At 38.0% G+C, this 24,115-nt stretch overlaps 3 protein-coding genes across 8 annotated transcripts in view; 1 reads left to right on the forward strand and 2 right to left on the reverse strand.

Moving 5' to 3' along the window:
- Positions 1 to 3,033, reverse strand: part of dync1i2a (dynein, cytoplasmic 1, intermediate chain 2a) — a 28,857-nt gene extending 25,824 nt beyond the window's left edge. The window contains exons 1-2 of one of the 3 annotated variants that reach the window (XM_046844835.1): positions 2,768 to 3,033; positions 1,272 to 1,383 (exon numbers count right to left, since the gene is read on the reverse strand). In XM_046844835.1, coding sequence (XP_046700791.1) covers positions 1,272 to 1,379 — 108 coding nt within the window. In that variant the 5' untranslated portion in view covers positions 1,380 to 1,383; positions 2,768 to 3,033. Of the gene's footprint in view, positions 1 to 1,271; positions 1,384 to 2,532; positions 2,683 to 2,767 lie in introns of those variants that run through there. The other 2 variants (XM_046844837.1, XM_046844836.1) reach the window with 2 other exon arrangements.
- Positions 3,034 to 3,574: 541 nt separating this feature from the next.
- Positions 3,575 to 9,806, forward strand: pdk1 (pyruvate dehydrogenase kinase, isozyme 1). Its single transcript, XM_046844838.1, has 11 exons — positions 3,575 to 4,181; positions 4,406 to 4,547; positions 6,207 to 6,278; positions 6,378 to 6,562; positions 6,673 to 6,768; positions 6,914 to 6,991; positions 7,082 to 7,158; positions 7,349 to 7,447; positions 8,602 to 8,712; positions 8,808 to 8,921; positions 9,084 to 9,806. Exons 1-11 carry the CDS (start codon positions 4,073 to 4,075, stop codon positions 9,222 to 9,224), a joined length of 1,224 nt encoding a protein of 407 aa, XP_046700794.1. The 5' UTR covers positions 3,575 to 4,072; the 3' UTR covers positions 9,225 to 9,806.
- The window catches only part of ppp1r9ala (protein phosphatase 1 regulatory subunit 9A-like A), a 30,135-nt gene continuing 15,693 nt past the window's right edge, over positions 9,674 to 24,115 (reverse strand). For 2 of the 4 annotated variants that reach the window (XM_046844829.1, XM_046844830.1), the window contains exons 3-20: positions 20,295 to 20,427; positions 20,067 to 20,187; positions 19,357 to 19,461; positions 18,741 to 18,867; positions 17,832 to 17,987; positions 17,406 to 17,459; positions 16,872 to 17,101; positions 16,684 to 16,780; positions 16,486 to 16,582; positions 15,830 to 15,981; positions 15,403 to 15,691; positions 15,160 to 15,211; positions 15,001 to 15,072; positions 14,471 to 14,660; positions 13,096 to 13,140; positions 12,313 to 12,429; positions 11,542 to 11,730; positions 9,674 to 10,996 (exon numbers count right to left, since the gene is read on the reverse strand). In XM_046844829.1, coding sequence (XP_046700785.1) covers positions 10,838 to 10,996; positions 11,542 to 11,730; positions 12,313 to 12,429; positions 13,096 to 13,140; positions 14,471 to 14,660; positions 15,001 to 15,072; positions 15,160 to 15,211; positions 15,403 to 15,691; positions 15,830 to 15,981; positions 16,486 to 16,582; positions 16,684 to 16,780; positions 16,872 to 17,101; positions 17,406 to 17,459; positions 17,832 to 17,987; positions 18,741 to 18,867; positions 19,357 to 19,461; positions 20,067 to 20,187; positions 20,295 to 20,427 — 2,385 coding nt within the window. In that variant the 3' untranslated portion in view covers positions 9,674 to 10,837. The remainder of the gene's footprint in view (positions 10,997 to 11,541; positions 11,731 to 12,312; positions 12,430 to 13,095; positions 13,141 to 14,470; positions 14,661 to 15,000; positions 15,073 to 15,159; positions 15,212 to 15,402; positions 15,692 to 15,829; positions 15,982 to 16,485; positions 16,583 to 16,683; positions 16,781 to 16,871; positions 17,102 to 17,405; positions 17,460 to 17,831; positions 17,988 to 18,740; positions 18,868 to 19,356; positions 19,462 to 20,066; positions 20,188 to 20,294; positions 20,428 to 24,115) is intronic. The other 2 variants (XM_046844831.1, XM_046844832.1) reach the window with 2 other exon arrangements.

Genomic DNA, 24,115 nt, shown 5'->3' on the forward strand with positions numbered 1-24,115 from the left:
TTTTATTCGATTTTTTTTGTGTATAATATAAAATGTACCTCACTTCTTTAAATGTTGAACGGGGTGAATACTTACAAAAGGCACTATGTATCACACAGTTTGATCAAGGCACATGTACGCATAAGATTCTAAAACAGTTAAAATGCATGTGTTTTAATTTGAGATGGAATATTGCCATATTTTGCAAAGTGAATTGCATGTGTATGAACCACCTTACATCAAAGAATAAACCAGGCTCAGACTGTACATTTGCCAGTATTTTTTTTATTTATAAACTATATAATTGGTGGTCTTAACTGTCAGTTATGTAACAATAACTTCAAGTCTGCTGCTTCAGAAACAGACAAAAATGTTTGCTTAGTGTAAACTGGATAAGTGTTGGGGTGGAAAAAAGCGGTAAACTTTTTTACAATTAATAATTTAGACAAATTCATAAATGCTTTTGTTTTCTTATATTATATATTGTATATTTGTGTAGGATGTAGCACTGAGCATTTTAGAACTGTAACAGAGAGTCCTTTTTCTTTTTTTTAAACTATATTCTTCTTTAAACATGAATATATTTTGCCACAAGTTAATTCCTTTATCCATACTCAATAACCTCTTTTTTGGTCAGGGTGAATCCCAGGAACACAAGGGCAGCCTGGAGAGAAAGCTAGAACCCATGTACACAAATTCACACATAGAGGCAATTCAGCACAGACAATCAGAATGTGTTTGGGAGCTGAAATAAAGCCAGAGGAAACCTAAGCAGCCAATTAGAAGTTAAAATCTATTTACGCACCAAATGTGCCATTTCCCTCCTCTTTTGAGTAAACAAATATAATGCTTCTTTTATTTGCATACACTAATTCATTGAGACTGTTTTTTTTTCATGCTACATATAATAATGTATACTTGGCACTGTATTATTAAAGCAAAACATGATATTTAAGTAAAACATTCTCAGTCCTTTGTGATATATTTGTGCCATGCTGGCAGCATTTACTATTTACAGCTCAAAGCTGAGGGAAAAAAACATGGTATAACAGCTCACATGCCATGTCCAAAACTACAATCACACCGTTACAGTCCTATTGCACACTTCATATGTTATTCTCTTTCTGCTTTGAAAATCCTTTTGCATATTTACTGGATGTATGTATATTTACATACATATTGCATTTCCACATACGCAAAAGTGGAAATTAAGAAATGCATTAGTTGTGCGTGCACCAAAACAACAACGACAATTGTACAAACTGCGTGCTGGACATTCTGCAAGTTCTCACCTCTTTTTTCTTGCGTTCTTCCTCTTTTCTCTTCTTTTCCTCCCGTATTTGTGCAAGGCGCTGCTTCTTCCTCTCCAACTCTGCCTTTAGCTCGCTCTTATCCGACATGATGCTGCAGAACAGAAAACAACATGGAGTCATTATGTGCTTTCAACATTTTGAGATTAGATTATATTATATATATATATATATATATATATATATATATATATATATATATATAAACACATTTCACACAAAACCAAAAGAAACACGTCTCACAAATCTCCTTCTGCACATAGATTAAAGTCATTTACACAAAGTTATTGCTGCATTCACACCAGCTTGCATATTACCATGTATTTCACAAAGGGATATTTAGGAAAATATGGGCAGCTCTAGACAGATCCACATTGTCCAGACAAGACAAAAACTTAAATATTTCCTCCACATGACGTTAAATTGGGAGAATTTTATCCCTTGACCCCAAAAACTGTCTACCCACTTAGTCTACATGACCCAGGTATAACAAATTCCTATTTTCATTTCACACTGGTGGAGGGTTATTCCTGATGTTTTTTTTTTTTTTTGTACAATAGCATGCTTATTCATTTTCTTCAGATCACACTGCAACTCGTGATTTGATGGGAGATTCAAAATATAAAGAAAGCACTGTTCTCCAGGCTCTGTGAGATAAGAAAAAAAACAAGGTTCTCACAATCTGTCATAGATCCTGCCAGAGCCTGATTATGGCTTTGATTTTTTGGTCTCCAGAAACATTTGTTTCCATTCATCATATAGTCATATATAATTTACTTCCGGCTTATACAAACGTCTCACTGCTCACAGTTTTACTCGTGATAAAACATAATAACCCTAGATATGATTAGAAAGTTGAGTAAGTTAAAAAAAGAGCAACAATAATTCAACGTATATGATCCAGTGTAAGCACACAGCTCTTCTGTCAGGCAGCTAACCCTCTAAGTGCCAACAACTAACCCTCTAAAGCGGCCAATGTTTGCTCATTTCTTACAAAAAAAAAAAAAAAAACAACGGGGCATGTCGATTTTCCACGCATTTCCATCGAAAATCTGCACCTTTCACTCAGTGTCTATTCAAGTCCAGAGCTAGCTTACTAGCTTGGGCGGCACCTAGTTAGCAAAGTGACCACTAGAGGTTCGTGTGTGAACAATAACTCATCTGGTGGCGTAGCGCAATTCAACTGCTTTATCATAACTTTAATTTTACATCGAACACACGCAGATATATCAGATATATTTACCTTAGCAGTAAAATCACACCGGGTTTATCACTTCAACATGCAGCGACAACACTGACTGCCCGCGTTTCTGATTGATTAGCGAACGTTAGCTAACAAAACTGTCATTCATTGGAGATCGTGCACAGCTAACTTACTTACACAACAACTATAAAATATAGGCAAAAAACACAGCAGCAGCGTAAAGATAATTGTATATATTTTCCGCAATGCAGTTAAAACAGGCAGAGACACTGACCCGATAACCGGTCCTTTTCTGATTTATCTCCAGAAACCGTTGTTATTGTTGGCACCGTCCACAGAACAGCTTCCGGGTATTAGAGCAATGATGACGGGAACCGAGAAGGTTCAAAATCGTATTATTACAACGCGTTACAATAAGCGATAGATAGATAGATAGATAGATAGATAGATAGATAGATAGATAGATAGATAGATAGATAGATAGATAGATAGATCAAGTCAACCCCGCAAGACGAATGGACACAGCATGTTTCGCCACCTTTCCATCATGTTTTCTAATAGCTCCCCCTGCTGTTGAACATAAAGGCTGTTCATAAAACAATTTCACAAATAATTGTTTTTAATTTTTAATACAATTTTCATTTTAATGTCCTTTTTTATTATTTAATGTTAAGAAAAAATAAATGAAAAATGAGATTTAAGTTTTGCCTTAATGAATATCTCATTTGCAGAAATAATAATTATTATTAAATTAAACATTGAACATAGAGTAGATCAGTAAATCAGTTAGAGTTCATTTTGTTTGACGGTTTTTGTGTCCTGTTTTTAAAAGACAACAAATGACAAGCATCTTGAACTATTATACAATAAAATAATCGTGCATGTTCTAGATAAATTAAATAATAATAATAATCCACGTTGTCAAAGTGATCAATGAAACGATATGGATAAAAATGTTTCTCGTCGAACAGTTTTGAAAGATCTGCATAACCTTTGTGCACATTTATAGAAGCTAGAGACATGTTTACTAACGGAATGGATCTGCATGATGTTTTTGTTGTCAGGCATGTTGTGGGCTGACTGGCTGGTGACGCAGAGAGCTGAGTGTTCAGAGTGACGGAGAAGTGCGTGGACGCCAGAGCTCAGCAGCAGGGTAGAGTAAGCTGTAGTACACTAGTATGCAATTGGAAAAGCTTTGGACTTGGAATTATATTAAGACAGCTTTTCCGGATAGGACACCATCCCCACGCTGCAGGAGATGTACAGATAATAAGGAGATAATGGCACGGGTTTGAACCATGTAATAGGCCTCTTTCTCTCCAAATCGCGAGAGGTGAGTTTTTGGTTTGTTGGGCTCGGGTACAGAGTGACAGCTGCTCCCAGCTCACACCCCGGACACTTGTCTCCGAGCTTGGAGACAAGCTGTAGAAGAAGTTAGAGCCCCCCATTCAAAAAACTTGAGCTCTGAGAAAATGGTGAGCTGTGCACATACAAGCTGGAATGACTAACATGAGTAGAAGGTGCAACTGCTGATCAAATCGCACATGAAGCAATAATTTGAGAACCCACAACTGACAAAATGAGGATTTTAAGGGCTTTAATGAGCAGCGCATCCATCGGGAAACTTGTTGATCACTACTCCAGGTTTTCGCCCTCACCCCTATCAATGAAACAGTTCATCGATTTTGGTAAGGTTCCTTCTCTCTCTCTCTCTCTCTCTCACTCACTCACTCACTCACTCACTCACTCACACACACACACACACACTATCTGGAAACGTTTTAGATTTTTTCTCCTCCAGGTTCAGAAAAAGCATGGGAGATCTTGCTCTCTCAACTCGCACTAAATACAGTACTCTGTGTGAAATATTGGTGTATTTTTAGTGTTTGTTTGTTTTTTTGGTCTCCTCCAGGTTCTGAAAATGCATGTGAGAAGACCTCGTTCAGGTTCCTCAGAGAGGAGCTGCCTGTTAGATTGGCCAACATTATGAAAGAGATTAACCTGCTGCCGGATAACTTGCTCAGGACGCCTTCAGTGGGCCTGGTGCAGAGCTGGTGAGTGCAGATCTCCTCGTGTTTCTTTATATCCGGAACCAAACCAAGGACCCACCATCATCTCTTCTCCGCTTCCTTAAACATTACATTAATGTCAAGCCCACGCTGTCAATTGAGAGGAGTCTAATGCTGTTTCATGCATTGTGAGTTAATTACACTGTTGAAGAGTTGGATTCTTATGCTAAACATGGCCAAAGGTGAAAAAAACTTTTTTATGAAGTATTTCTGTGCCAAACACATTCCTTCCAGGTTCCTAAAAGTGTCTGATTTTCCCCCCGTATATGACCCTTCATGATGTCATAAAGGGCAGAATTCCTTATATGGGAACTTCTTCCAGAATCGCACTCATCAACGTACGTCATTTAGTTATGGAAGTGATCAGCATCAATGTACAGGGGAATGTACCCGAAAAGAATGTCTCCAAATAAGTGTGTTCTTGAATGTGAGAGAAAAATAATCGTGCTTGGTATAATAACCTTGTTGCTGCTCTTGTTCTCATCTTCAGTGTTCTGGCTGAGGCCAGGAGGTTCCCACCCAAGATTCTACAGTGCATGGCCCTGTTCATGTGGTGAAGTCTTCTTGTTCCCTTAGCAGAGAAACAGCCCCAAAGCAGAATGTTTTCTCCTTCATGTATGACAGTGGGGATGATGTTCTTGGGGTCATATTTAGCATTGTTCCGCCTCCAAACAAGGCAAGCCGAGTTGAAGCCAAAGAGCTAAAATCTGGTCTCATCTGAACATATGACATTCTCCTAAGCTTTCTCTGAATTATTTAGGTGTTTATTGGCAAACTTCAGATGGGCCAGTTCATGTCAGATATTGGTGTGTTACCAATGTTTTTTTGGTGACTGTGGTTCCAGTGCCCTTGAGATAATTAACATGCTCCTCCCGTGTAATTCTAAACTGATCCCTCACCTTTCTTAGAATCATCCTTACCCCATGAGGTGAGATCTTGCATGGAGCTCCAGAGCGAGGAGATTGACTTATCTTGTATTTCTTCCATTTTCAAATTATCATGCCAACAGTGGTCTCTTTCTTACCAAGCTTTTTGCTGATGGCCTTGTAACCCATTCCAGCCTTGTGCAGATCTACAATCCTGTCCCTGACATCCTTTTACAGCTCTTTGGTCCTTTCCATGGTGGTGAGAGGTTTGAATGGAAGAGGTTGATTCTGTGACTGGTGTCTTTAATACACATAATGAGTTGATATTAGGAGCTTTTACTTAAAAGGACAGGACTAATTTGGGTGTGGGGGAGTCAGAATTATTGCTGGTTGGTAGGGGATCAAATACCAATTAATTTATAACCTTTAATTTAATTTGCCCTTAAAGGTGATTCTGTACACACACTGAATGAGGACTGTACAATAATTGCTTAGCCTCTTGGAGAGTGCACCGGTTGTACAGTATTGAGTGTCATGGCCAGATGCTGCTTATAAAACCAAAAACAGGACCTGCTTTGGTTGGACATATTTGACTATCTAACACAGGAACACAGACTGCAACTTGTTTTGAAGCAGAAGTCTGCAAGAAGAATACAAAGTTGTTCACTGCATTATTTGAGTTATTACTGTATACCATTTGTGATTCTTTGGATTTAATTCAATTTGTCATAATGCCAAGTTTTATTTCTTGTGCATCATGAATGCTTTCTGTTGGCAGGTACATCCAAAGTCTCCTAGATATACTAGAATTCAAAGAGCAAAATGCAAACAGTGAAAAAGTAATTTCTGAGTAAGTATTACAATTTTATGTTTTTTCTTTTTTTTTTTTTTGTATGTATGTATCTTGTTTCCCAGCTTAATACGTCTGAACGATTCTTTATGCTTCTAGTTTCACCGGCGCAGTGATCAAGATCCTCAGCAGGCATAATGATGTGGTTCCCACAATGGCACAGGGAGTGGTAGAGTACAAGGAAGCATATGGTACTGATCATATAACAAGCCTTAACATGCAATACTTCCTGGATCGCTTTTACATGAGCAGGATTTCCATCAGAATGCTCCTTAACCAGCACAGTAAGATTCTTCCCATAGCATTATTCATCTGAACTTCAGTGTAAAAAAAGAAAATTTCTTCAGGGTTTGTTTAAGCTTTTTTTTTTGTTGTTCAATTGTGTTCATTGCAGCACTGCTTTTCGGAGGGAAGGTGCAGGTGAACCCAGCTCATCCTAAACAAATAGGCAGTATTGATCCTTGCTGTTGTGTCACTGATGTGATTAAAGGTAGGAGCCCAAGTGGAATTGATGCGTTACAATGACCAAAGTCAGCTGGATATGGGTGTGACATCATTCATGCCCTGTTTGGCTGCTGTTTTTTTTATTTTAAACCAACACTTTCATTGGAATAAACAATAATTTCTTTCTCCAGATGCATATGAAAACGCTCGAGACTTATGCGACCGATACTACATGAACTCGCCAGAATTAAAACTAGAAGAATTCAATGGTATTACATTTAACACCTTCGCTGTCTGCCTAATAAGAAGAGCTTGGTGGATAAAGCAAAGAAAATAAATTTCTAAATTTGTCTTTGCAGGTAAAGAACCCAGCAAGCCCATAACTGTGGTTTATGTGCCATCTCATTTGTATCACATGGTGTTTGAACTGTTTAAGGTACTGTATGCACTTGCTGGCTTAATATACAGTAAAACATGGCATTCATTTTGAACTTTATTGTAAGCCAATCAAAAGTAAGCACAGGGCAATAGCTGAAAGCCTACACTGTGTCTTTGAGTTCAGTATGTTAGCCTTCTGTGCCATTTTAAGGCTTCTGGTCTAATAATATTCCCTGTGACTACTTCAGAATGCCATGCGAGCGACCATGGAGTTGTACGGTGACACTACGGAGTATCCTCCAGTTCATGTTAAGGTCATCCTGGGTGATGAAGATCTCACTGTGAAGGTACACACACTCAAAATGCACCAACACATGCTGATCTGCACCCATAGGCTTTTATTCATCCGTCTACTACAGTTTTGTTTATAATAATGTTACATGCATGTTTTCAGCCCTCGAATCTTTTTCATATTTTGTCAAGTTTTATCTTGATTACCTTTGCAGTATTAATTCTTTTTGAATTGCTGATACTACAATCCCAATTCAAAAGTTTGAACTCGGAGTAAATTGTAAATAAATACAGAATGCAATGATTTGCAAATCTCATGAATCTATATTTTTCACAATAGAATATAGAAAATATATATCAAATGTTTATGTAAAAAAAAGCTTCACCGATCTGTGAAAGACTGTCTACAAATTGTGGGACAAATTAATATAAAATTGCAAAACAGTTGAATATCTCATCAGTTGAACATGAGCAGCATGAACATGATCCACAAACGCCACCATTCTCTCTGGGCCAAAGCTTATTTAAATGTACTGAATCAAAGTGGAAAACTGTTCTGTGGTCAGATGAATCGAAATTTTAATTTCTTTTTGGAAAGCATGTACACCACATCCTCCGGACTAAAGAGGAGAGGGACTATCTATCTTATCAGCACTCGGTTGCATTAATGTCTGTGGCTTGGGCAGCTTGCACATTTTGGAAGGCTCCATCAACGCTGAACAATTTATACAGGTTTTAGAGCAACAAACGCTTCAATCAAAAAAACAAAACATTAATATTTGAGCAAGACAGTGCTTACTGCATCAATAACAATAGCATGACTTCATATTAGAAGAGTCTGGGTAATTAACTGGCTTGCCTGCTAGTCTCCCTGCCTTTCACCATTTGGTGAATCATAAAACAAAAGATCCAACAAAAGACACCCAGAAAGAACTGTTGAGCAGCTATAATCCTGTATCAGACACATATGGGACAACATTCCTCTCCCAAAACTTCACCAACTGGCCTCCTCAGTTCCCAGATGTAAAAGGACAGACAATGTGATGCTACAATCATATACATTCTTAGTTTAAACATTAGATTTTTTTTTTTGTTTTACTGTGAATGGAATATGGATTTGAGATTTGCAAATAATTGCATTGTTATTTAGTTTGCACATTTTCCCAGCTTTTTTTGGAACTGGGGTTGTAAGAGTCTCTTGCTTTTGTAGGTCAGTGATCTTGGAGGTGGGGTACCACTCAGGAAGATTGACAGGTTGTTCACCTACACATACTCCACTGCTCCAAAGCCTCGAATGGACACGTCCCGTGCAGCACCACTAGTCAGTTTATTTAGCCACTATCCTTTTGACTGTATGACTATGTTTTAGCTGTTTAAGTGCATGTACATGTTACAGTAAATCAAATCTGCCCTTAGGCTGGTTATGGCTACGGCTTGCCAATCTCCAGACTGTATGCCAGGTACTTCCAGGGGGAACTGCAGCTATACTCCATGGAGGGTCATGGCACGGATGCCATTATATACATCAGAGTAAGAAAAAAAATCATATATATTTTGTGTGCTTGTGAAAAATTTGAAAGTGACCAAAAACATTTATCAGCAGCTGTGAATATTTTGTTGCATGTAATGCACACTTTTATATGTATTGAGGACAGTAATTGGATATTAAAATTTAAACTCTTTTTCTTAAAGGCACTTTCTACAGAATCCATCGAAAGGCTTCCGGTATATAACAAATCAGCATGGAAACATTACAAGGCCATCCATGAGGCAGATGACTGGTGTGTGCCAAGCAAAGAGCCCAAAGACATGAGCACCTTCCGCATCATATAGACATTTGGCACCAAAGGCAGGACGTACAATGTGTGTTGAGATTATGAGATTGAATGTACAGCAGGATCGTTTCTAGAAAAAAATGTAACTGCTAAATGATTTTTTTTTTTTTTTTTACTTTACACTGATTGTAAACTGTATTGTGAATCAGCTCATATGAGCTATTAAGCATCTAGTGTTAGATCTCAGTGAGATCTTGTATTAGTCTGATTGAGGTGTTTGGGTGTCTATTGGTTACATGTTGTGTGTTAAAAAACAAATCTGCAATTATATATATATAAGTGTCAGTGCTTATCTCATAAATGTTATTACAAATTTAACTATGATAACATTATGAATAATTGGAGCCTTTACTGGCTTGCTGACAGATGTAATGATGGCAGTAGCTAATTACTATACCATATTATAACATGGGTGGATGTCAGGAATGCACTCATGCACCAGGGGGGGAAAAAAAAAAGGGAAAATAAATTTATTATTGCTGCTCATACACTCATACCAGAGAAATAACTGGATATTAAACTTTCCTCATGGTCTGACAAAATCCTGCATTGAAACAATAAAAATCCTTTTATACAGGAACTCTATTGGTACTTGGTCAGTTGTATAACTAATATTGAAGAGGAATCAAAGCAGGTGAAGACAGGAGAGGATACAAAAAGTGAATATTAATATCACACCAAAACTCAATTGGCTTCAATTCATAGTCTCAACTCCGTACCCTGCTTCGATCCTAAATCAGTGACAACCTTAACGATCTTGAGTTGGTCTACTAAGATCAGAGTAGAACCATAAACACACATGAACTGTAGCAACATAAAAAAAAAAAAAAAAACACTTTTTGCTGTTTACAAATCGCAAAATGGTCTTACACTACGAGCTATTCTACTCAGTAGAAAATGTGTCAAAGTTTAATCAGTAATATTTTTTTTTTCTTCTGAAGTTAGTGTATAAAATATTTCATGTGTACATTTAAAAACCATGTCACCATTTGCCTCCTAAAAGAGAAATATAGTGCTTTCAGTTAAGGACTGTACAAAGTTCCAGCAAAGAAGGTTTATACAAGGGGACAGTCAACAGTTACTATTAAAATCTTTAAAAAAAAAATATTCATTCCAAAATTAGTGGCATTTATATGTGAACAGCAGACTGTAGAAATACTCGTTGTGCACATAAAATAAAATAAAGCTAGTTTGGTCTGCTAAAGGGGGCAGAGATTTCATCTAGATGGAGACTCCGTTTTAAGAATGTTTAGGAAATTGTCTAGCATTTGGCAAGTTATACATTGAGCCCTTTAGGTTTCAAGCATCAGGTGAATAATCAGACTGTGTGAATTCACATTCTGCAGTTTTCTGGTATGAATGGTACTTATACATAAGGGTCAGACCAAATATATGCCTGCTCTGCACATTAGTTCCTACTAATTAATGTCTGACTGATTTTACATATTGATTTCCATATTGCCATATTGACTGCACTAACAAGTCTCACCTGCACCTAACTATAGAATTAAACAGCAAAGGGCTGTCAGCTGCCTGCTTGACACAAACCAGTGTGCATCAATGCTTCAGAGAGAAGTAGAAAAAGGGAGAGAGAGAGAGATCAGGGTGGCCTCAGCAGATAGAGTCATTGTTGCTTGGCATTCTACCGCTTCGTCTGGCTTCTTTGCCACGTTTCTCACGTTGTTTTTCCAGTTTCTCCTGGGCTTTTTTCATGTCCTTCAGCTTCTTCTTAATCGTGGCACGGTCAGTTTGGCTGGAGACCCCAAGCACCTGAACCAGAAATAAAGAAACAATTACAGGGATTTTAGAATTTCGGATTCATAACAAAACAAAATCTGCAAATCAAGCGATTAATAGAGATCTGTGAAGAACCGAAATTCTGCAGAATGTTAAGATATGACTGAAAGAATATTAAACTAAAGCTCCATGCCACTCACAGGGAGGACTTATTAAATCCTGCTTACTGATGACAAAATCGCTGTCACACGCAGTCAGGCAACTTATTATTTTTATGAAACAGTATCAATATAAAATTATATAATAAGAATATTGTTATTAATAATCAAACAATTCTTTGCAGTCTGTTTAGAGTGAGTTTTGCTTGCTAACCAGCTAAAAGGAAAAATATTAGGGCATTATTCAGACAATAATGCCAGTACAAAGTTTTTATTGATCTAATATGAATTCAAGCACTGTGATGAAGTCATACATGTGTGAATGTCCTGCGTTTGAAACTGGCTTTGATACATCTCAGGCATTTTAAACGATTGTTTTACTTATTTTTTACATTTATTTCATTTTAAGCGTTTACCCACTTTTAGTCGCTCACTGTCCAGATTAATCAGCTGCAGCCCATCAACACCCTGTATAGTAAACTCAGGAGTGTATTGGTCCATGTTCATGCCCATTAGCCAATGGCACACCTGCTGAGTTGTCCACTCGGAGATTGGACGATTCTGCCACTGGTAGTCTTTTCCCACCGAGCAAGGCTCATTATCCAACGTCTAGAAGGATAAGCACACGTGCGCACACACAAATATTAATGTGTCTTTATGATCTTTATGACTGTAGCAATTTTAGCTACACTGTTAGGAAAAGATGTTCCTTTCAGAAACCTAGAACTATTAGCCATATGAGAAAACTTTTTCCCCGCTAAAAGTGAAAAAGAAAAAAAAATTAAACTACATTTTCCTGCATAACAATTGCAGTTAGAATAATGAGCACTTCTACCATACATGCAGGGGGAAAAAAAATCCCACTCCCTGATAATCACAAAACAATGCACAATGCTGCAGCATAAACAGATTTTCTTTCTATATGCTTGGTGCAAACACAACTTTTTGAAATTCATGCACACCGACTTAAAATATTTCAAGGCTTTTTGGCATGCAACATTAAGGGCAATATTTAGCTTCTCACTGCTTTTCAGGTCACTTTAAATTAAATAAGCAAAGGAATGTTGATTCCTCCTTCAGATCACACATGCACACATTTCTTTTAATCAACAGGCAGATGTTTTCTACATTGAGTAGAGGGTGCAGAGTTGGGAAGATGGAGTGGTGAGGGGGTCACAGTGCACCACTCACCTCACTGGAAGAGAAGGTTAAAGTGTGAGTTCGGCCTGAAAGGTTGGGCTCCATCACTAGCCCAGCTAACTCTGAAATCGGACTGCCCGGTTTTGAATCATCTAGCACTGGTGTGCTCTGGAACGGGGTGGGGAAAACACAACATACATAAGCTAATGATTTAAATGCAAAAATAGCAAGCGTTTTTCACCCAGTGTTGGACTGATTTCAACACATTGACTTGCGTGACAGAGAAAATACAAAGTCTAGAAAAACAAGCTGGCCTCACTGATGTACTGCAAAACAAAGCAGACACAGCTTCCAGACTGGAGTCTTGCAATTAAAAACTACATTTACATTTAACTCTTGAAAAGTAAGAGTAATGGAATATTTCGGGTTTTTTTCGTTTTTTTACAGTAAAGATCATGTTCAAGAATCTGGTGACCAATTCTGTCCACGAAGGCAATGTTCAACGAGACCAACCAGCAAGCACAACTAAAAGTACACCTCAATCAACAAATCTATATCTACTAAAACACAACTATGACAAAAACGTACACAAAAATTGAAACTTATGATGACGGACATAGTTAGGAAACAAACAAACGACACAATAGTGAAAACTATTAAATATGATTGAAGCCCTCTTAGGATTACAACAGAAATATAAAAGACATAGCCCTAGTAACATGCACTAAATAAAACACCCAACACAAATTACTACTTCTTTTTAGACGATATAAGTAGGGAATTATGGGAATTATGTTAGCTTTTATCTAGGAGTCAAGGTGAAATATACTGTACCAAATCTAAAGATCGACTGAACAGAGAGGACCAGGAAAGATTTGTCTGTTTGGAAAGAGGAATGTTAGTCAGTATCATGGCCAGACAGCAAAAAAACAAGTTCCCAGAGTCATAGGTTTCAGGGGCTTGATCTCAGGCCTTGAATCTGAGCTGATCGGTTTAACATGTCCGATTGTGTGTGAAGGCCTGTGAAAGCTCCTTCTCTGTCACTCGCTTTCATCTAGTCATCCTAATTCCTGCCAAATGCCCGCCTTCTCTTTCAGCCTCTATTTTCTCTTTGTGTCTGTTATCATCTCTCAGGCTTTCTATCCCTTTATCACTCTATCACTTGTCTCTTCCTTTCCTTTCCTCCATTATGCTTTTCTCCTCCTCCTCGTCATCATAATTCCGTCTCATTAGTGAGGTCTGACGCACTTCCCTCTGTTACTTATCAGCCCTATTCTCGACCACTCCATCTTTCTTTTATACATTTATCTAACCTGACCTTAGTCCCATGCTGCCAGAAATGTCCAAATATTGCTTCCTATTTTGGCTATAAAGCAAACTGTAGTCTGGAGTGGTCAGGCATAAGCCAGAGATATCGCTCTCTCACATTCCATTATAAATATTCAACTTTCAACTATATTTAGATGTTAATATAAATGTAGAAATCCCAGGGGGGTGACAATGCACTGTGATCCAAGCTTCCCTATAAGTAAATAAATGCCATTGTACTATTCACATGAATAATAATGTGGATGGAGTAGGAGATAATCTGAGACTAGTTCATTTTCACCAATATTTCTAAATACCACTATTTAAAGCCCAAATAAGGAAACCAATTACAAAGTTAACTGACAGCATAGCAAGTCTTTCTGACTTCTGATTTGGTGAATTTTGTGTTTTTTCGATATTTAAACTTGATTAATATTTATTTTGCATACTGAGATCCAACAGGATCAAATAACCAATTACTTCTTCATAAAAACGAACAGCCACTATTTCGACAGTGCAGACTTAAGAGCGCACTTCTTTTTGTACTTGAACAGTGTCTCAAAATAAACAACTATGTATTTGAATACTGGGGAAATGGGCACTGTACAGGTATGGTTCTAGGTCTAGGTCTACTGTTAAAAAATAAATCCCCAAACCTTTGGTTTTCAGTCACTTACTCTGAACCCGAGATCCTAATTTGATCATTAAGACAAAATCTATGCAGTATTAAAATAAGCCTCTGTGACAAGAATCAGGTTTGGGTGGCCAATAAGCTACAACGGCAGTAATAGTGATAGTACAATATGTTCACGTATGCTTTACGCTAAAGCAGCCCCAAACTACACTGCCAGAGGTTGTTCTAGTAAAATCTGTGATAGAAAGCAGAGAAATTTGACTGCACCTTGTTTTTGCGGTCCTGCTGTTCATTTGGTTCTGCTGCAGGGAGACTGCTGGTGGAAGATGAAGGCTCACGATCTTTCTCTTTGTCCTTATCACCAAACCAAGAGAACGGCATGCAAGTTGGGATGGAGGCCAAGGACTCTGAGGGGGAGATGTTCGGTCCTGAGTCTTCCAGCAGCTCTGCTGAGCCTCTGAACATGAGCACAGAAAGCAAATTAAGAACAAAAGCAAAAATGAAGTTGGCTTTTTTTTTTTTTTCCTTCATTCGGGGCTTGAACACCTGACCTTCTGATCAGTAGCCCAGCGCCTTAACCACTGAGCTACCACTCTCCCTTTGATCTTAATTCTGTGGAATTCATTAAGGATTTACGGATTTTTTAATGAATTTTGGGGAGAATTAACCATTAGGTACGATTTTGCATTTGCAAATATGTTCAGCTTTTAAAAATAATAAATCAAGAAAACTAGTTAAAAAAACAAAAGGAAAAAAATAGTAGTTAGATGTTATGCCGCTTTAAGGCTGGTGTCTACCTGCTGTCCAGTGATGCTCTCATTGCTTCTTTGTCATGTTTCTTGCCTTTCCCACCAGACTTCCTAAGACCCCTAGAGAAGAACAGAATCCAGAGTCACAGGAAACCTGTTACTTATTGCTGATTACATTAGAGACTGTTGGAAATTTATTCCACTTACCCAAAATCAGGGAATCGCCTTTTAGATTTTCCTGCTCCATCACTGGGCTCTTCTAAAATACAAAAATAAATAATTAAGATGTGTTTACTGATAAATGTGCAAATCACATGGTTATCAGTAACCTTTAAATGCTACAGTTTTACTACTTTTGTAACAGAATTAGTATGGAAAAATAGAAAGTATGGAAAAAGTGTTTCCATACAGTACATCAAATCACACACCATTTTATATGCATCATGTTACCTTTAACCTCTTTGCTTTTTCCTTTGGACTCTCTCTTCTTGACATTTCGGAGAAAGCCAGAAGGGGAAGAGTCTTTTATTGGGGAAATGGACGGGCTCTCTGTACTAGTTCCAGGGGGAGACTGAGGGACGAAGAGCTCTGTGGTGCTTTTTGAGGTTCCAACAGGTCGGGCAGTGCTTAATTCCACCTTCTGGCCATTAGCTGACTGAGAAATGGGTACGGGCAGGGACAGACTATCCTGTAGTGACCTCCTGCGATGTGGAGGACTTTGAGGTCCCTCCTCTTCACCCTAAAGAGAGAGAAAGGCAAAAGCTCTATCAGAACACATGGTGAATGTATGTCCATAAATAATTATATTTTTAATGTCCTTGCTATATTATTGCTACAAAGTGTGTGAATTGCATTCATTAGATTATTTGTTGCAGACCTGAGGAAGGCATATTGAGGAGTTGCTAATTTCTCTGAGTTTATTCCGAGATGGTGGCTGCCGCCTGGACTTTTGGGCTAGCAGGCCTTTGGCCCGATGGGCACTAGTGTCCAAAAGCTTAGTCTCAGGCACAACTTCACTCCAGTCAGCATCTATAAAGTAAGTTGTGAAATACGAATGGCACAAATGTATGTGCAAAGTATCAGTAAGACATAGAGGCACAACAGATCACATATCATTAATTTATTATAACAACTGATCCATTCCAGTTCTGTGTGCTAGGCAAGATTTGATATATACTATCTAATTATAGAATATTCAAAGTAATGCTAATGTTTCAAAATTCGATTCCAAAACCCTCTTATTTCCGCTGACTCACTATTTAGTCAGCTCAGTATAAAATGTGACCATAAAAACAAGTAATTAATGCACCAGTACTTCAGTCAGTTGGTACCATATTATTATCCTAACTCCTAAATTATCCTAAATCTTACAAATTTGAAAAGTAACAAATAAAAAAAATAACTAAAAAAAAACACACTAGAAACTAAAATGACTGAGGTTCTTTTTTAGTAATGGTTTGATTAATAACTAATTCGATACAAATGGAAGATGCTCATCCATACATACATATTTGGTGTTAAATTCATGTTTACCCAGTAGAAGCGAGTCTGCAGGTTTATTGTCTAAATCCATAGACCCTTTAGTGCATATTTCTGCTGTAGAGTCCTGAGGTTTCTCCAGAGCCTCGATCTACCCAAATACATAATTAAAAAAATTAAAGATTTAAATTCGGGAAGAAATGGTGGGAGAGATACTTTAGTACCTCAACAGGCTGCAACAACATTTCTTACCCTCTGCTGTAAGTTTTCAATCTGGACCTTGTAAGAGCTTTCTTTCTCCTCCAGAATATGCGCCAGTTCCTCCTCCCTCTTCACAAATTCTGATTCTCTGCAGAACAGAATTAATTAAATGTCAGAAAAGCTATGAAAGCAATTTTCTTTATAAATATATGTCTCTTTTGAACCCTGGTGAACTCTACTTTTGCTGGTACTCCTTGAGCAATTTCTTGGCTTTGCTGTATTTCTTGTCCAGAGCTTCAAACTGGTTCTGAGAGTCTGAAAGCTGCTCATTAAGAGATTTGCAGAGAGCCTGAGCATCCAGCCAATTCTTCTCCATGTAGTTCATGCGTTCCGAGTTCTCCTCAATACATTTCTCCAGCTGCTCCTGCCGTTCCTCCCACACGGTTCGCGCTTTCTCGGACTCCTTCAGCTGAACAGCAACCATTCGTGTATTGTTACAAAATTATAAAACATAGTTACATCTATTACAGGTTTCAGAATATTCCCACATGCCCTGAAGATATGTCCAGCTCAGTGTATGAATTTTAAAATAAGTGCTAACAAGAACTTGACCTATCCTATCGCTCAAAATCTATACCGTGGATGTAAATTCAAACAACAAACTTAATGCCTGTATTTTGTGATAGATATGTATGCACTTTACAGAAATATGGATTGGTTTTAAATAAATGCAGAATTACAAATTTAATTTAAAAAAAAAAAAGGTACAATACCTTTTGTTTGAGTTGATCAATATCAGCCTCAGCTATGCTGTGTTTTATCTGGAGCTGGATGATAAAGAAAACTTACTGAAAACTGAATATTAGGAAAAGCTCACATTTCAGTAATCAGTGAGTAACTAACACTTTAAGTAATGTGATAAATGTGATATGTACAGGGTGTCCCCAAAGACAAAATGTTTCATACTTAAGTTTCTAAGGAACGCTGTCAAAGAGCGATGCGTAACACCAGATGTGTTCATATGAGTTCATGTACATGAGTGGGTGTATGTTTACAAAGAAATGGATTATGCAGAGAATGTTTTGTAAATAGTAACATTTTGCAAAACATTTAAAATAAATAAAAATAAAAAAGAAGAGAGTACATTTTCCATTTGGGACACTTTGTAGTTTGACTTTGTTGACAGTTATCTTGATTACCTCTTTAAATTTGAAGCTGAGCTGAGTGGTATCCATATTTGAAGGCAGAAACATTCTTTCATTCTCTGGTAAATCATATAGCTCCACAGACCTCCTGCCAAAACTCGAGCTTACGATCCCATCTTCCTCTCCTTCATCCTCCTCGTAGTGTTCGTCCTGCAACAAGCATACAGTGACGTCACCGAGTGATCCATTCTAACGTGATGACAAGGGAAAAGCACACAGCAGGAAATGCGTAATTCCCAGTTGTAAACAAGGAATCTTCCCAAGGCCTATATTCGATTAGTAGCTTACTGTTATATACGGTTTCCAAATTTTCAGAGAGTCAAAAAATTCTATCTCTAGGTCTAGAATCTATCAGGCTTCAGGTAAAAACTGTACATAGAACAAACATACGCAGCAGTCGCTTGTTATCTGAGAACAATGAGCTTTAGTGTAATTATCTGAACTCAAGGAAAAATAACAGCCAACACTCCTGCCCTTCTGCTTTGCATATTGCACATGACTACAGAGCAGAGAGCCATCTCTGCACAGACTTTCATGCAACAGAAACCAACATCACCTCAACCAGTCACTCCCCATTCAAATATGTCACAATATGCAAAAGATTTGCTCTCTGGTTTCAAAAAACTGCCAAACAACTAATGCCTTTAACTGGATATAAACTTGTTTATATGTTCAACGTTTCAAAATTTGTAAAGCTGAGATTAACCTTTTTACCCCAATCAGTGAGATAAAGACAATATTAACTTTAGCTTCAGGAGGATGTTACAATGTTACTGTAACATCTCTGTGTCTGATTTGCCTGTGTGACCTAGTGAGGCTATCATGTGAAACGAGCTTCCTGACAACAAATAAACTACCCGAGTTCTGTCTGGTTAAATACAACTGCAAGCCTACTGGACACACCTCCTCCGTGGACTGTTCGTATGGATCCTCCAGTCTCTGCTGCTGGTGTCTCTCCTGCTCCAGCGTCTCACTGATAAGCCGGGCCACTTCACTCTGGGTCCCCGGTTTCTCCCGACCAATCAGGAAGCTGCACATGTCATGACTGATAAGTTAGCAAGAAGGAAGTAGGTGGGTTTGACCTACTTACCACTACAAGGTGTGCAGTGGTCCTCAAGTTAGGTTACCGCCTCTGCACCTGCCTGTGGAGGTCGGGAGGTTGTACATGCTTGTCTAAGTCTGTGATGCTAGACTGATTGCAGCCTTAGCAAGATGTAATGGTGCAAACAAGGCAAGCTTGTTCATTATCTGTAGATATACTGTATGTGTGTTCCTCGTTTGCCCGTGGTCAACCATTAACATACCAAGCTGAGCTCTACAGATTACTGAGGCAGTGTGCGGGTGGCTGAGCAGCCCAGCAATTCCTTTAAGGTAAACTATAATTATATAATGTAATCAGTATTAAAATGTCTCAGCAAGCCCCACCTGTCTGCCTCCCAGATAGTTACTGTGTTACACACACAGAGCGCACACTGAAGTATCGGTTGCTGTCTCACAGAGGCACAAGATCAGCACTCACCAAACTGTCCCCTTTGTGTTCTTGAGGACTGTCGCAGCAAAGAGCTGGGTTACTCCTACAAGACTGATGCCGTCGACTTCTACAATCTGATCATTCACCTGGATCCTGAATATTAAAAAAAATAAAAATAATTAATTAATACAACCACACAACCCTATCATTAAAATCATCCATTGTGTAGAATAGTATAAAGAGAACAAATCACTTTGGGATATTCTGTTATTGGAAAAAGTCTACATTGGCATAGACAATGATTTTATTTGCCTAACACACCATCTACTGTTATGCTTGAACATCTAACAAACCATAATTAAATATCTCACTCATTATGCCCCATTATATTCCCTAATCCTGCATTGAGATCATGTCGTTTTTTCCCCAGTATTTAAATAATTACTCTATTACCAAGTGGTAAATCACTATTCTCTTCCAAGCCCCGACCCTGACCCAGACATTCGTGTTATTTACCCCTAAACACTGAAAACAAAAGCAGGAAAGCTTTAATCTGTATTCTCTGCTACGCATGATCTGCGGCAAATACAGCTGTGAGTATGGAATCAGTTTAAACCCAACAGGGTATTAAACATATCAGAGGCTTGGATCAAGTGTGTTATGTTAACAACTGCTGACAAGATTCCCCTTAACCCCTTTAAACATAAAAGGTGATAACTAATCCCAATCCTCCCAAAATCCATCACACTGTTTCTCACCTGCCATCTCTCTCAGCCGCGCCTCCTTCTGTGATGGTTTTCACAAAGATGCCGAGTTTTTCCAGACCCTGATCTGCTCCTACGCCCATGCCGATGATACTGATACCTAGACCATTATCACCTGCAGGAAAGGGAGGGGAAGAGTCACGATCCGAGAGCTTCTGCCAAACTTGAATAGTAAAGAGCATTTAACATCCTACTAAGAGACAAGCTGTGGGAGAAAACTACCTTTCTCCATCTCCACTGGAAACACATCCATCTTTTCCACACGCTTCTCCAGCTCATACTCAGCAGAAGCTGCCACAGGATCCACCTCATCATTGCGCCGGTCGTAGTCTTCATTTGAGAATGTTGTAAAGACCTGGATGAGTCAACACTAACATCAGTGTCTATTTATAGAACTCAGGAAATAAAATTATATGTCTATCATTATCTTAGGAGTAGAAACACATTCATCCACCATGTAATACCACTCATTTAAGTCCAGTGTATAAACATGGCCTTCACGTGATCTCTTCATATTACAATGATTATCACACAATTCAGGTTATTACAATATACGACAGGCAGGAAACTGATTAGCTAAAACTGATTTACCTTTAAGCCAAACCTAGAACACTAAACCTTTTTTATAACAATTAAAAAAAAAATAAAACAAGAGTCTCTTATATAATGACCCATCAGTTTTACTTAATCAAAGGCGTTACTCTCCACTACGGTCATCCACATCATGATAAGACAATAATCGTTTATAATTTTACTGCAACGTACCTGCTGGAGCACAGACATTAAAAAAAATATTTTGTAAACAGTTTAATTCTTCCTTTTTCTTTAGTAGGAGGGCAAAGCTCTCCAAAACTAAAACGACTCATACAGCAGTTAGTTCTGGTTCATTTGTACAACAGTTCATTTGAACTGAATATTGGTCGAGTGTCGTTCCAAAAGTGTATATATTTACTATAAACCCACTAGGACATTCTACCACATCGCTTCTATCTGCTTGAAAAATATAGCAAAAATGAAAAGACATCATCAGAATACATAGCGAACATTACTTTCAGGTGACTTTTGAAATAAAATAAGGCTAGTCAGGAGTATCAATTTTACTGGAAGGACCATTTATGGCTACTTTTATTTAGCCTCCACTGCAATTATTCCATTATAAGCTGAACCTGAAGTGGGTCAATAATGTACTTCTTCTGTATGTCAGCAATACAGAAATAGAGGGCAGACAGACGAGCGTCTTCGACTGCAAATTCGATCATTATGCCAGGAGCAGGGACACACTGGATCACGATTTCACTGTGTATTTAAAGCCTTTTTGGTAGAAATTTGAGTGGCCATCGTGACTAAACTGAAGCTAGAGACTGCAGTCAAAGCAGACAGTCCACCTCTCATCCACCCACATAAATGATTGCTGTTAATTGATATATATAATTATATCATATCATTTTCAGCTATATTGGTTTTATTGTTAGGAAAATAAAAGCCTCAACACAGGCTACTTTTTAAGGAAATAATTGCTGCCATATATAATTTTACTCCTGAAGCAAGTTACCATTACGAATGAGGAAGTGCTATTTCATTCTGCACTCATTGTCTCAGTGCAGTATGTAAAATAAATAAATAAAAGAGAATGATGGAATAAACTTACCTAGGTCTTTTACAAGTTTCAAGAGTGATAGACTAATCTTTTAGATTATTATTAAATCTAGCGAGTGTTAGCCATCTTGGTTTATGCAATGACTTGATGATCTTACATTGTTTAATGAGCAACATACCAGAAAACAGCTAATGAGGATTTCCTATAAGTCTCTGCTGAACAGTATGTATGTGCACATTCATAAGACGTGGCTTCCATATGCAAAATTGCCAATCGTCTCATTAACCATGCCTTTTTATTCATCATTTCATAACACCTATACAAATTCCTCATAAGGGAAAATACTGGGAAAGATTTCAGGGTCAACAGGGTCATTTCATCTCCCCTGGTTATTAACGTGGGAGTGAGTGGGATAGAAAGTGTACTGCAGCCTGCCAGTAGAGGGCCTTATATACTGTATATCACTGGCCTTTTGCACTACCTGCTGATAGTTATGACACTCGAAATGAAACTGCTTCACCTTTACCTACAAAGAAGAATGCAGCAGTACTTCAGCATTTTAGTGTGTCTGGCACTCATACCTCATCATCTTATCTAAATGCTTAAAATTTAAAAGATTCAACTTTCATCCCAGACAAGGCCAGCACTAACCAGTTAACCTAGCTTTCTTTTGTAACTTTGTACAAATATTTTTTAACCCTGGATCACTCATTAATGCCACTGAAAAATGGTGAGTGAGGTGAAAAAAAAAAGCTCTTGCCCTTTTGTTTTTAGGAGCTAACAGCAAAATCAGTGCTATCACTTACACCAGAGATCAAATGGCATCGTAACTGTGCACTATGTACACCATCAGAGTCCCCCTGTTATGTAAAAGCAGCATACAACCGCTAAAATCGTACAGAAATAACAGGAAAAAAATTAGCAGCAGAAGCTAAGAGCATAAAATCTTTTTTTTAATAAAATCTAATATAATCTAATATAAAGTCACATTTTCTGTGTTATAAACCCAGATCTCTAAAACCAAACCAAATCCTCTCATTTACACACAATCTCTCTGAGATCAAGTGCTTGCCAATTGTTTTGCTAAATCATATATTAGCAAGAACACAAAGGCAAAAAAAACAGAGTGAGTGAGTGAGTGAGTGAGTGAGTGAGAGAATTAACCTAAATACTAATGGGGAAAAAAATTATTAGGAGTACTAGATGCATTGGAAGCCTTCAGACGAATGATGTAATTCAGTAAGTATTTTCCCTGCAAGTCTGAGGGAGAGCTTCTTGGGCATGTCAAGGCTTGAGCAACCATTTACACACCCTTTATTCATACCTGCTGATCTGCAACCCGTTTACCCATGTAGTTATAATGCTCTCAATGACTATAGGGTTTAGTGGAACTGACTCAAGACCAGTCTGCAGGAGCACCTTCCACCTGCCCACTAATCCTCCTACAGTGCACAATCATAGCACACCCTGACAAATGCAGCCATGCTGAAGGAACAGAGCAGCTCACACACACTGCTCTGCCTAGCTGTCTGTCCAAGCCACTTGGCTGCTGATCCAAGAGCGTTTTTTGTCCAAAACCAGGCCATGCTGAATAATTTGCTTGTTAAAGATAAGGCCTAACATCCTTTCCACTGAACTGAAGGCTATGATTTGTGGGGTGGAACTGGTCCTAGATCAGCTGTAATCTAGCATAGTAAACTCCAACTGTTCTAATCCATGTGAAAAGGAAAATGAATGCCCTGAAAGAAGAGCGGCAGACACAAATACTACGAGAGTAGTTTTGTGTACGAGGCACTTAATACCAGTTTAATCTAATACCAGTCTAGAACAAGTCTTTCAAACTAAAATCAATTCAAATTAACATTTAAACCATTATAGTTTATGCTCACAATTTATTTAATTAAAGTATTTTTCTAGAATGTTCTGTAGTCTCTTATAATGCAAGGATGTACAGCTGTTTTAAAGATTTTGTAGCACACACAAAAAATCGTGCATCAAACACTGTATATTAATTTGATCAAATTAAAATCTCCTGCTTCTCTCATTAACACATCATGACATAAAAAACAAAGAATGTGCCGAGCTTTCGGATTCAGATTTCCATAAAGCGGTTTAAATAAGATAAATCAATAACTATTATCCCAGATTTCTCTCTTAATGAATCATGTTACTATATTTTCTGTTCATTTATACCATACACTTGTTTGGGCCTGTACACTTTCAAGTTAATTGAAAGGCAAGGAGGAATTCATACAAGAGGAGTTTCGTGATTGGTTGAAATTGTTTACCTGCTGAAAAACAGAGCCTGGTACAGTTACAGCAGCTTTTTTGTAAAAAGGAGAAGAGCTGTGAAAATGAGCTCCTGATGATTCCCAGGCCTTGGCTGAACTTTCAGTAGCACAGTGGTTATGCTTGGCCTCACTCTTCCCCTCTACACTCACGCTTT

Source organism: Silurus meridionalis, chromosome 3 (genome assembly GCF_014805685.1).
Source record: "Silurus meridionalis isolate SWU-2019-XX chromosome 3, ASM1480568v1, whole genome shotgun sequence".
Lineage (NCBI taxonomy): Eukaryota > Metazoa > Chordata > Actinopteri > Siluriformes > Siluridae > Silurus > Silurus meridionalis.

What these genes read in the sequence shown, in the direction of transcription:
- pdk1 (XM_046844838.1), top strand. Translation starts at nt 4,073, where the DNA reads ATGAGGATTTTAAGGGCTTTAATGAGCAGCGCATCCATCGGGAAACTT. An exon ending in TGTCACTGATGTGATTAAAG is followed by an intron (nt 6,769 to 6,913) that starts GTAGGAGCCCAA and finishes TTCTTTCTCCAG; the next exon opens with ATGCATATGAAAACGCTCGA. An exon ending in ATGCCATTATATACATCAGA is followed by an intron (nt 8,922 to 9,083) that starts GTAAGAAAAAAA and finishes TTTTTCTTAAAG; the next exon opens with GCACTTTCTACAGAATCCAT.